Source organism: Podarcis raffonei, chromosome 8 (assembly GCF_027172205.1).
Source record: "Podarcis raffonei isolate rPodRaf1 chromosome 8, rPodRaf1.pri, whole genome shotgun sequence".
Taxonomy (NCBI): domain Eukaryota; kingdom Metazoa; phylum Chordata; class Lepidosauria; order Squamata; family Lacertidae; genus Podarcis; species Podarcis raffonei.
This window is the reverse complement of record NC_070609.1, coordinates 46937691-46950351: the sequence shown is the minus strand read 5'-3', so window position 1 is coordinate 46950351 and position 12661 is coordinate 46937691. Positions and strand designations below refer to the sequence as shown.

The window sequence follows — 12661 nt, the reverse complement described above, 5'->3', positions numbered from 1 at the left end:
TGTGACATTCTCCCTTTTCCTCTCAGTTCATTCTTGAGAACAGTAGCCGAGAAGATAAACACGAGTGCCCATTTGCCCGGAGTAGCATCCAGCTCTGCTTCATGCTCTGTGAGATCCTTCATGTGGGGGAGCCTTGTGAGTATTAGTACTTCCCTTCTCTCTCTGAACCCAGGATGCCTTGGTACTCTGGTCCCTCTGCCGGCATTCACACACTGCCATTGAGGCCTTCTTTATGAGCCGGCAGGGCTGGTAGTAAGGTTTCTTTCTCCCAGTTCCAGTGCATTCACAGCTTTTCATAGGAAAATGTTTCTCCACTGCTATAGGGCTGGTACCATAGACAGGAGGTAGATTGGCATCTACGTGCAGTATTTGGAGCATTTTGTGGCAAATTGGCAAGGCTTTCTGATTCGCAGTTGTCTAACAGCCTTTTACAAAGTGCTTTCTCTTCCTAAACTAGATTGCTGAAAAAGAATATGGTGTGGGAAAAAGGAGTGGATTTGTGTGGAAGGATGTGTGAGTGTGGTTCTGGTTCTGGTCACATATTTCTGGACTTGGAGGTGTGTCCTGTTCCTTAGTTCTTAGCCTATGTCCACCAACCTGAGACAGTATTTTGCCCTGGTTCTGGTTGGTGGATCCTAGAGTTACAGTAAAAAAGTAAAGTAGATCCCACAAGTCTAAAGTCTGCCACATCCCCTCCACATGTGCTGTGGAAGAGCTGAGAAGGAAACAACAAAAGGAACAATCAAGGCCTAAAAAATGGGAGGGGAGGGGGAACCAAGTTGCATAGCTGTAACCAACAAGTCCCCCTGGATGGAAAAGGGATTTATAGTGGTGTCCAGCTGTAGAGAATGAACGTAGGCATTTAAAAATATGGTGCTCTGGGAAGACAGAGGGAGTTCTCCTCCCCCACCCCCCACAGCCCTTAGGGAAGCAGTGAGGAACTTCTGGCCTTTCAGATGTTGTCAGACTTCAGCTCCTATCATCCCTGACCATTGGGCCATGCTGGCAAGGGCTGATGGGAGTTGGAGTTCAGCAGTATCTAGAGAGCACCAGACTTCCCACCCATGCTTTAGGACAGAGCTTTCCAAACTGTCTGTTGTGACATGTTAGTGTGTCAGCTGCTGTGTGTGTGTGTCATGCAAATGCTCTCCATGCTCCTTCCAGGGCTGGAAAGGGGTTAGTTCAATCTCCGGTTTGCTAGTTAAACTGAATTACTTTGTCACGAAATGATGCTTGATCTAAAAAGTGTGTCACCAACATGAAAAGTTTGGAAAGCTCTGCTTTAGGACACTCACATCTTGTTCTGTGAGACCTCTGAGAGAAATGGGAAGATGGTATTATGGGGAGAGAAGCTCTCCATGGAAGTTCTTAGATGGTTATCGAATTAGGCGGAACAGAAAGGAGAGAGGAGGAGATTATTTATAAAAACAGACCCAGGGATTGTGTTTCTCTTTTACGACAGGCTCTGAGACAGCCCAGGCCTTCTACCCCATGTTTTTTGGCCAAGAAAGCTTTTTTGAGGAACTCTTCTGCATCTGCATCCAGCTGTTGAACAAGACCTGGAAGGAAATGCGTGCGACACAGGAAGACTTTGACAAGGTGAGGCCTAACAGCAGGGACTTTGGGGCATAGGCTCAGGATGCAAATGTGCATGTGCTAATTTATATGTATAGGTGAATACCCATTTTATTCTCCCATGTACCCATTTTATCTTCCTCACAACAACTCTATGAGGCTAGTTAGGTTGATAGAGAGCGACTGGCTTGCTGTCACCCAATAAGCTTCACCGTCAGTCCCACGCATACCCATTGGCATCGTATGACAAGATGAAAACCAAAACTAATTGAACTAGAATACCATTTTTAAAATCTTACATAAAATCCAGTAATTGACCAAACAACAACAACAAAAATGAATTCATATATCCTGCTCTACCAGATACATACCTAAATTTTAAAATCCCATTAAACAAATTTCCAGTTTTAGTTTTCGTAGGTGACTGCTAACCAGGACAAAATATTGGTTTTGAGCTATTGGATACTGAATTGAAATACTCCATCCTGTGCTGTGCTTACATGGAGGCCAGAGGGGGCTGGCTTCCTTATCTATAGTTTTTAGATAGCTACTATTCATTTATTTCAATTTGTAAGCTGCTTTTCCACATAAATGTGCCGAAAGCCGCTCACAATGCCACAGCAGTCGTGCACATAGATACATTTGGCATGATTTTTGTCGCAAACTAGATGGGAGTCGGGGAACAAAAGTGTGTCTTCATTCTGTTTACATCTCCCCCAGCCTTTCTTTTGTAATTTGAGCACTTGCTGTATGAACATGCTTGAGGGGGCTTTCAAGAGTTTAGGGGAGAGAGGAATTTGGTAGTGATGGGGATAGGGCATCATATCCATTTGTTTGCCCATTGCACGAATCTCTGGCCCTGCAGGTGATGCAGGTGGTTCGGGAGCAGATCACCAGAATCCTCACCCTAAGGCCTACTTCAATGGAGCTCTTCAAGAGTCGAGTGAATAGCTTAAACTACAGTGAGATCCTGCGTCTTCGGCAGACGGAGCGGATGCACCAGGAGGAGATCCTAGCTGCGCCCGTCCTGTGAGTAAGGAGGCTTTGATATATGTTTGTGTGAGGTGTCTGTAGAGCCTTGTATCAATATTTTTAGTATATCTGGTGCCTGAAGAGATACCTCAAGGTATCAATCCCTGCTCTAGCTTTGGATTTCCTGCTCAAGACGGATGTTGGACTATGTGGCTTACAGGCTTTGTGATTCTAATTCTTACAGCCCTAAATCAAAGGGTGGAGAAACTGTGACTCTCCAGATGTTGTGGACCGCAATTCCCACCATCCTTAACCATTGGCTGTGCTAGTAGGGGCTGATGGGAGTTGTAGTCCAACAACTCCCATCAGCCTCTAGGGGAAGGGCCATAGCTCAATGGGCTTTGCTTGCAGTTCAGTGCTGGAACAGAATGGGAGGATGTTCTGCTCACTGGGAATGCCAGAACAGAGAGAATGTTCTCGTTCCGGCAGTAGGGATGAGGCTGGAGGACTGTTGAAAGGTCATGGGGCCTTGTGATATTAGGCAGTGTTACTCTTCCTTCCACTGTGCTTTGCCCCAGGGAATTGAGAGAGCGCCTGAAACCTGAGCTTCTCAAGCTGATCCAACAGCAGAGACTCCTCCACCTCTGCGAAGGGACGCTCTTCCGCAAAATTAGCAGCCGGCGGAGACAGGGTAAGTGGCTGGAGGCCATGTTCTCCACTGAGGGCAGCTGGAGCTTGTGTGTCTTGGGCTTTTGATGGGAGAGGAGTCTACTAGGAAACAAGTGAGTTAGGAAGTTGGAAGGCAAGGAGCTCATACTGGATCTACTGCAGGAAGGGCTCTTGCAGCCATAATCTCCATGCTGTGACTTGTTTTCTCTTGGCTAGATAAGCTCTGGTTCTGCCGCCTTTCTCCCAACCACAAATTTCTGCACTACGGAGATGTTGAAGAGGGCATAGAAAGTCTGCCAATTGAGAGCCTGCCAGAGAAAGGTATGCAGACCTGTCCCATGTGCCGCATCTGACCTTCAATATTCCTGCTCCCACTATGGCTTCTGAGGCTGCTTTGCTTCCTCTGTTGTGCCACTCACAAGACCAAAGGTGGGAAGCCACCAAAGCAAGAATGAGAACTGAGAATCCCTAAAGTGGGTATCTCAGAAATATGGGGCCACCACTGAAAAGACCCTGTCTTTCTTTTCCTTCCTTCCTTCCTTCCTTCCTTCCTTCCTTCCTTTCTTTCTTTCTTTCTTTAATTTATATCCTGCCCTTGCTACCAAAGGGCAGCAAACATGAAGAGATAAAAACAACATAAAAACAATTCCAATACAGATGCAGGCTAGGAAACATCTCATCTTAAAAGCCTTGCTGAACAAGGTCTTCAGTAGATTCCTGTCTAATATTCAAAGGCGGGAGGGATTCCAAAGGGCAGGTGATACAACACTAAAGGTCCGATTCCTATATTGTGTGGAATAGACTCCCTGGTCAGATGGCAACTGCAGGAGAACCTCACCTGCAGAGCACAGTGCTCAATTGAGTATATAAGGGCTGAGATGATAGTTCATTTATCTGAAAGTGCCCATCAACCTAATACATCTTGATGGTGGGCCCATACGCAGGGTCTCATCAAGGTTGATCTTAAAGGAGTATATAAAAGCAGCTCTCCTGGAGGTGGAAGGAGAGGCTGCCACCCTCGCAGAGGAGCAACAAGTCTTCCCTTGGGGCATCTGGTCAAGGACATTCTGCCAAGATCCATCTAGTTAAGCATCCTCCCCAAGTGCTCATCCAGGTGCCTGCAAACCAGGGGTGGGGGACCTGTGGCTCTCCAAATGTTGCTGGACTCCAGTTCCTATCATTCTTGACCACTGGCCATGCTGAATTGGAGTCCAACGACAGCTGGAGCACCACCACTGCTGCACCCTTGGCTTGAAGAAACTCATGTGGGAGGGTATGGATTGAGCATATTCTTATCCCTGCTCCTGAATCCTGTGGTTCTCCTGGTTTGAGCTCTGCACATCTGTCCTTGTTGCCTGGTGGTGTATTAATCTGTGTGTGCTTCTTTGCCCAAAGTTCCTGTGGCAGATATGAAAGCATTGCTTACTGGCCGGGAATGCCCACAAACCAAGGAGAAGAGCTCTGGCAAACAAAACAAGGTCAGTTTGCATTCTGTTCTTCTTCTCCTCTCACACATATAAATAGGGGAATTGTGCACATGTATGCAAGCTACCTTCTCCCCCCTACTGTTACTTAAGAGTCCTGCTGGATCAGGCCAGTGGCCCATCTAGTCCAGCATCCTGTTCTCAGTGGCCAGCCAGATGCCTGTGGCAAACCCACAAGCAGGACCTGAACAGAAAAGCATCAGTGCTTCACCAGCTTCATTCAGGCATGTTAGCATTAAATACACATATTGAATTTTTAATGGAGTTCAAATTGTAATATAATAAAATACAATAAAATATAATAAAATAAAAAAGCAGTAACAATACATTGAAGAAGCATACAGCATCTAGCATAGTGCATTATAGTTGCTACACTATAATAATAATAATAATAATAATAATTTATTATTTGTACCCCGCCCATCTGGCTGGGTTTCCCCAGCCACTCTGGGCGGCTTCCATAGAAACCAAAAATACACTAAAATATCACAGATTAAAAACTTCCCTGAACAGGGCTGCCTTAAGATGCCTTCTGAATGTCAGGTAGTTATTTATCGCTTTGACATCTGATGGGAGGGCGTTCCACAGGGCAGGCGCCACTACCGAGAAGGCCCTCTGCCTGGTTCCCTGTAGCTTTGCTTCTCGCAATGAGGGAACCGCCAGAAGGCCCTCGGCGCTGGACCTCAGCATCCGGGCAGAACGATGGGGGTGGAGACGCTCCTTCAGGTATACTGGGCCGAGGCCGTTTAGGGCTTTAAAGGTCAACACCAGCACTTTGAATTGTGCTCGGAAACGTACTGGGAGCCAATGTAGGTCTTTCAAGACCGGTGTTATATGGTCTCGGCGGCCGCCCCCAGTCACCAGTCTAGCTGCCGCATTCTGGATTAGTTGTAGTTTCCGAGTCACCTTCAAAGGTAGCCCCACGTAGAGCGCATTGCAGTAGTCCAAGCGGGAGATAACCAGAGCATGCACCACTCTGGCGAGACAGTCCGCGGGCAGGTAGGGTCTCAGCCTGCGTACCAGGTGGAGTTGGTAGACAGCTGCCCTGGACACAGAATTGACCTGCGCCTCCATGGACAGCTGTGAGTCCAAAATGACTCCCAGGCTGCGCACCTGGTCCTTCAGGGGCACAGTTACCCCATTCAGGACCAGGGAGTCCTCCACACCAGCCCGCCCCCTGTCCCCCAAAAACAGTACTTCTGTCTTGTCAGGATTCAACCTCAATCCATTAGCCGCCATCCATCCTCCAACTGCCTCCAGGCACTCACACAGGACCTTCACCGCCTTCACTGGTTCTGATTTGAAAGAGAGGTAGAGCTGGGTATCATCTGCATATTGATGGACACCCAGTCCAAACCCCCTGATGATCTCTCCCAGTGGCTTCATATAGATGTTAAAAAGCATGGGGGAGAGGACGGAACCCTGAGGCACCCCGCAAGTGAGGGCCCAGGGGTCTGAACACTCATCCCCCACCACCACTTTCTGAACACGGCCCAGGAGGAAGGAGCGAAACCACTGCATAACAGTGCCCCCAGCTCCCAGCCCCTCTAGACGGTCCAGAAGGATGTTATGGTCGATTGTATCAAAGGCCGCTGAGAGATCCAGCAGAACCAGGAAACAACTCTCACCTTTGTCCCTAGCTCGCCGGAGATCATCAACCAGCGCGACCAAGGCAGTTTCAGTCCCATGATGAGGCCTGAATCCTGATTGGAAGGGATCCAAATGGTCCGCATCCTCCAGGCGTGCCTGGAGTTGTTCAGCAACCACGCGCTCAATCACCTTGCCCAAGAATGGAAGATTTGAGACTGGGCGATAGTTGGCCATACTGGCCGGGTCTAAAGATGGTTTTTTAAGAAGCGGTTTAATGACCGCTTCTTTCAGCGGATCTGGGAATGTTCCCTCACAGAGGGAAGCATTCACCACCCCGCAGAGCCCATCGCCCAGCCCTTCCCGGCTTGCTTTTATTAGCCAGGATGGGCAAGGATCAAGGAGACAGGTGGTTGGTTTCACGCATCCAAGCAGCCTGTCCACATCCTCGGGGGTAACGGATTGAAATTGATTCCATGCAACTTGACCAGACAGAGCTCTAGCACTCTCCCGCCCCAGCCCTGCTCCCACGGTGGTGTCTAGCTCCTTCCGAATATGAGTGATTTTATCTGCAAAAAACTTTGCAAAATCGTTGCAGGAGATCTTGGGGTCTTTACAAGGCCCCGGTGGTAAAGGTGGTTCCGTTAAATTGCGAACCACCTGAAAGAGTCTCCTGCTACTATTTTCTGCAGATGCAATAGAGGCGGTGAAGAAAGTCTTCTTCGCCGTCGCTATCGCCACTTGGTAGGCTCGAAGTTGAGCTCTAACCTGTGTCCGGTCAGATTCGGAGTGAGTTTTTTGCCACCGACGCTCTAGCCGTCTCAGCGATTGTTTCATCGCCCTCAGCTCCGAAGAAAACCACGGGGCTGTCCGGGCTCCATGCAATCGGAGAGGGCGCTTCGGAGCCAGACAGTCGATAGCCCTGGTTAACTCCGCATTCCAGCGGGCCACCAGGGAATCAGCTGAAAGGCCATCAACATGGGATAAAGCATCCCCTACCACTCTCTGGAAACCATCTGGATCCATTAAGTGGCGGGGGCGGACCATCCGAATTGGTCCCACCTCCCTGCAGAGGGGAAGGGTCGCGGAGAAGTCCAGTTGCACCAGGAAGTGATCTGACCATGGCACTTCTTTTGTTTCACTTTTACTTAGTGTCAGATCACCCACGTCACTAGAGGTGAACACCAGGTCTAAGGCATGTCCATGACTATGAGTTGGGCCAAACTTATTCAGGGACAGCCCCATGGAGGCCATGCTTTCCACGAAGTCCCGAGCGGCCCCTTGTAAGGTCGTGTCGGCATGGATGTTAAAATCCCCTAGGACAACCAAACTAGGTGTCTCCAGGAGAAAATCCGCCACGACCTGAAGCAGCTCAGACAGGGAATCCTTGGTGCAGCGGGGAGGTCGGTACACCAAAAGGAATCCTGTACTGCCCCTATTGCCCAACTTCCAGAACATGCACTCAGAAAACTGGATCTTCCCAGTAGGACGCCTGGTGCAAGCTAGTGACTTCCTAAAAATCACTGCAACCCCCCCTCCCCGCCCACATGACCTGGGTTGCTGTGTGTAAGAGAAACCTGGTGGGCAAGCAGCGGCAAGGACAGGCCCATCTGCTTCCTCCAACCAGGTCTCCGTCACACATGCCAGGTCAAATCCTCCATCCACAATCAGGTCGTGGATGGCAGTGGTTTTATTCATCATTGACCTGGCATTACACAGCAACACCTTCAGGTCATGTAGGTTTCCCCTGTTGATTCCAGTATCCATCCGGTCAAGGCCAGACCCGGAGGCAGGGATAGTCTTCAGACAACGACTAAACCTGCCTCCTCGGTAATGACATGATCTGGTCTTAGCGTAACTCCGCCTCCTGCCCATGATCACCGAGATCGGATGTCCCAGTGCACTAGGCAGAAAAATGGTCCAAGACCCTCAGAAATTTTCAAGTGGCCTATGGCCACTTCTGATGGTTTTCAAATTGTTTTGAAATGTTTTAAAGTTGTTTTTATTTTAACCTTTAAAACTGCATTGTGTTAACTTTTTGAAGTTTGATATCTGTCTTGTTGTCTTGGGCTCCTTTGGTTGGAAGGCCAGAATAGAAATTTAGTAAGTAATTCTGCTGAGTGGGGACCTGGACTTCTGCCCCAAGGTCTGATGGAACCACATCATTGAAAATGCCTGGCATCTCTTCCCACTTTCGTCCCTGCAGGATCTGCTAGACCTTGCCTTTTCCATCAGCTATGATGTTGGGGAACATTTGAATTTCATTGCTCCTACGCGCTATGAGGTGAGTAGCTACGTGCTGCAGAGGATCTCCTGTATCTTAACAAAATGGGGTATTTGTCTCTCTCTACAATAGAGCAGGGTTCAAGTGGAACCTGCAAGAAAATGCTGATGCATGAAGTGCTCTTGTTCACAGTTCCCCTCAGGTGTGCTCTATGCAATATCCCTTTCCACTTCCCCTCCCATCTACCCAGCTCCTCTCCATGACAGCCAGACAGCATTTTGTAGCTGCATAGCATCCTCATAGGGACATAGGAAGTTACCTTGTACTGGGCCATCTAGCTTATTATTATTGTCTACTGACTGGCATTGGCTCTCCTGGATTTCAGGCAGCGTTTTCTCCCAGCCTTACCTGGAGATGCTAGGGATTGAACCGAGGACCTTCTGTGTGCAAGGCGATGCTCTACCACTGAGCTAGGACCCTTCTCCCCTTAAGTGGCTACTCAGTCCTCAACAGGCTGTTTCGGGGTTCTCTCCACTTGAGCCCCCCACCAAAGGCTTTGTGTACTCATGCAAACTTTGGGGATTCCCCCATGCCTGCTGCAAGGAGGGTGTTGTTTTGGTTGCAAAAGCAATGGCAGGCACACCTGAACAGTTGGAAAGAGAGGAAATGCTTAGGCGCAGAGAAGGGACAGCAGTAGTACTCTAGCAGTCAGACCCAGCACGAGTTCTGAAGTGGTCTACGGTGCTACCCACCATAACTCAGTGGGTTGTATCCAACTAAGCTTTACTCAGAGTACACCTATTAAAGTGAATGAACCTAAGCCAGTCAGACCCATGGGTTTACTCTGAGAAGGGCTAGCATTGGCTACAACCCTCTGATTTTTGCTTTGCCCTTTTGCAGCAACATTAAAATAGCACAGTGAGAATATTAGTGCTCTGCTGGATCACACCAGCTTCCTGTCAGAAAGTGCTTGTGTGAACCCCTCCTTCAGCGCACAGGCTGGAGCTTAGGAGTTAATGGATGATGGGACGAGCAAACCCCCTTTTCCTTGTTCTTCAGTTCTGCTTATGGACCGATGGGTTGAACGTGCTCCTGGGCCGAGAGATGGCGAGCGAACGGACGCAGAGCGACCTGGACATCTTGCTGTCTATGGAGCTCAAACTGCGGTTGCTGGATCTGGAGAATATCCCCATCCCAGATGCTCCACCAGCCATCCCAAAGCCCCCCAGCAACTTAAACTTCTGCTATGATTTCACCCATATAGAACAGTAAAGGCTACCTCTTTCTAGCATGCTCTGCTTCTCATAGCCGCTGGCTCATTTTGGATGATCCTCCAAACCAGATCAGGAACACACTGCAGATTTTCCCTCCCCCCAACCCTTGCTTAGGTACCAGTTCACTTCCCCATGTCACGTTTGCTGTAACCATTGTTTCTCATGATGCTGAAACTGAAAAAAAACACACTAAGCTTAGTGCTAGCTGGTAAGTCACGTTTGAGCAACAGTTTCAAATAATTTTGTTTGGAGAGTAGTGCTGACCCACAGATTGCTTTATTCAGTTATCATAGCAAACCAAATTGCAATGAATCAACATTATCACAAGCAAGGGAGAAAGAGTGTGCCAGTCTGCGGCATGTTCTCAATCCTCCAAACTAAGCCCATGTATCTAGAATCTTAAATCTGAGTTCAAAAAACTCAATAGACACATTTGCAGATATATATGTATGTATATAAACCTGACCTAACTTGCTTTCTTTCAGCTACAGCATTTGAGACCTCTCAGAATCTTGAATAATTTCCTCCAGGTTGTTTTGCCAGGGACTTGGGAACGTATTGGAGGACGAAACAGGTCTTAAATATCAAAAACTGAACACTATGAAAGGGAAATGGGGATGAGCCACTGATTCCAACCCACAGGGCTCTCTTGTATTTATAGCCAACACCTGTAACAATGAGGGCTAGAAAGTTGCTTTAAAAGAAAGAAGAGAGAGGCTTGCCTTCTGTGGCTCCTGGGTTGTATTTTTAGATACCCTATTTTAGACTTTCCCATGTGATAATCCACTGCACAGAGACGTTGAGTCTGTCAGCAAAACTGCTGCTTTACCAATGGATTGTATTTCACATTTAGCCTTGCTATACAGTGAGGTTGCCTCAATTATGCAGGTGACCTATATTATGCAAAATTAAAGGAGTTGGGGAAATATGACCGGGAGAGGACAGAGTCCTCCCCTCCCTCGCTTTTCCGAGGAATACATAAATAGATCTCCCACCTTAAGAAACTTTGACTCCTTTCACAGAGAGAATGGCAATGCCACCTCTTTCCTAGTTCTGTTTAGCTAAATACTGTCTACGGGATCTCTCTTTGCCACATTTTGAAAGGCAGAAACAAGCACTTTACAAAACTGGCTCCTTTGCTCTATGAGAACAGCATCAGGTATGTTTTGTCACCTGCCTGAGCAACAGGAGAGCTGTGACAGGGTGAGGCACTCTGCCCAAAACTGTAGCATAACTATCTTTCAGGGACCTTTTTCCCATAGCTGTAGCAAGGGAGGAACATATGGAGAGAGGTGTTTCTTCTTTCTTTATCCCCTCTTTCCAGAATGCTTCCTTTCTTCATAGGCTCCTGAATCAGTGCCTACTTCAGAGAAAAGCTCTTAAAATGCATCCAAAGTTTTCTTGAAAATATTTTCAGGATGTGACATGGTACTTGTTAAGCCAGGGGTGTGTGTGTATCTGCTGCTTTTGAACTATTTCCCTCAATTATGCACTGACAAAAGATGGATTCAATGGCCAATGTCAATCATGCAAATTAAGCAGCTTTGAGTAACTTCTTATTTTGCGCTTCTTACCATTCCACATACTTTTGTCTTTCTTTTTCTTTTGCTAGCCTCCCAGCGGCAGTGGGGTAAAGGGAGATACCTATGCAGACACTAAAGTCCCATGGTGGGGAAATTTTGGCCCTCCAGATGTTGCTAAACTACATATCCCATGAGCCCCAGGCATTCATCGAAAATGGCAGGGATGATGGGAAGTTGTAGTTCAGGAACATGTGGGGAGCCAAAGTTTCCCCATAGGTTGGCTAAGGCCAGGAAGCTGACACTCAGGAGGCATTCCCATGGGCAGCCAATTCCTTTGTTCTTCTGTTAAGTCATTTTGTAAGTAAATGTGATTTTGGTTTTCTTGTGAAATTTTCTAGATGTAACACACACATACACATATGTATGTATTTTCACAGCACCATGCCTCTTTAGAAACACTGAGTCCAATTGCACTGGAGCGGCTATGTCCTAGCCTCCTACCCCCTGGCCTGTCTGTGTTATTCATCAATCTTGCAGCACTGTAGCTGCCCACTATCATAGGAAACATGTCCACCTTCAGTATCTCCTGTAAAGGACTTCCCAGATGCCTTGAATTCCTTCCTGCTCAGGTGCTTCTACTGTAACATGTTCACTGTGGTACTGCCTCTGGCACAGAGGCCTTAATATTATTATTATTAATAATAAAGGGAATTATCTTTATGGAGGTTTTTTTGGTAACTGCTTTGAGTGGTTGAAGCTTTGCAATGACTGTCCACAAACCAGAGGAATCGGTTTCTCTGTTTGCCATTGAGAAAGCAGGCGGTTCCTCTTGATGTGTGATGCTTTGGAGGTCGTGACTGGGATTAAAAAAAGCCCAGTGAACGGATGGCCCAACCTGTGGCCCTCATGTTGTTGTTGGACTCCAGCTCCCATCAGCCCCAGCTATTATGGCCCATGGTCAGGGATTATGAGACCTGTAGTCCAGCAACATCTAGAGGACCATAGATTCCCTGTCTCCCTTTTAAAACAAGTGAGCTGCACTCTTATGGCCACACCAGCAGCTGCTTTTCTGAAGTACTCTGCAGAGGAGCCCCTGCATGAGAAGCCCAACGGCATACGTGGAAGTAAGTGAACATTATGCAGCTGCCTTATGGTGGGCCTGGTTGTGGCTTCTCTTCAGGCCTGGTATCAGTATGGTGGCATCCCTGGGCAGCAGCCACAGCCCAGTAGGGCTCTAACTGGGATGAGCCCTGAGCGTGACTTAGCTTTCTCTGGTTTGGGGCTCACAGTCTCTGAAGCTCAAAATAGGAGGGCTCGGCCCTGAAATGAAACTGCAGCCGTGGCTGTCTGCAC

At 47.9% G+C, this 12661-nt stretch overlaps 1 protein-coding gene across 3 annotated transcripts in view; it reads left to right on the top strand.

Annotated features, from left to right (window-relative positions):
- Positions 1-12028, top strand: part of ELMO3 (engulfment and cell motility 3) — a 28242-nt gene extending 16214 nt beyond the window's left edge. For all 3 annotated transcript variants that reach the window (XM_053399703.1, XM_053399702.1, XM_053399704.1), the window contains 8 exons: positions 27-135; positions 1463-1599; positions 2441-2604; positions 3126-3238; positions 3433-3537; positions 4612-4694; positions 8494-8571; positions 9571-12028. In XM_053399703.1, coding sequence (XP_053255678.1) covers positions 27-135; positions 1463-1599; positions 2441-2604; positions 3126-3238; positions 3433-3537; positions 4612-4694; positions 8494-8571; positions 9571-9783 — 1002 coding nt within the window. In that variant the 3' untranslated portion in view covers positions 9784-12028. The remainder of the gene's footprint in view (positions 1-26; positions 136-1462; positions 1600-2440; positions 2605-3125; positions 3239-3432; positions 3538-4611; positions 4695-8493; positions 8572-9570) is intronic.
- The last annotated feature ends 633 nt before the right edge of the window (positions 12029-12661 follow it).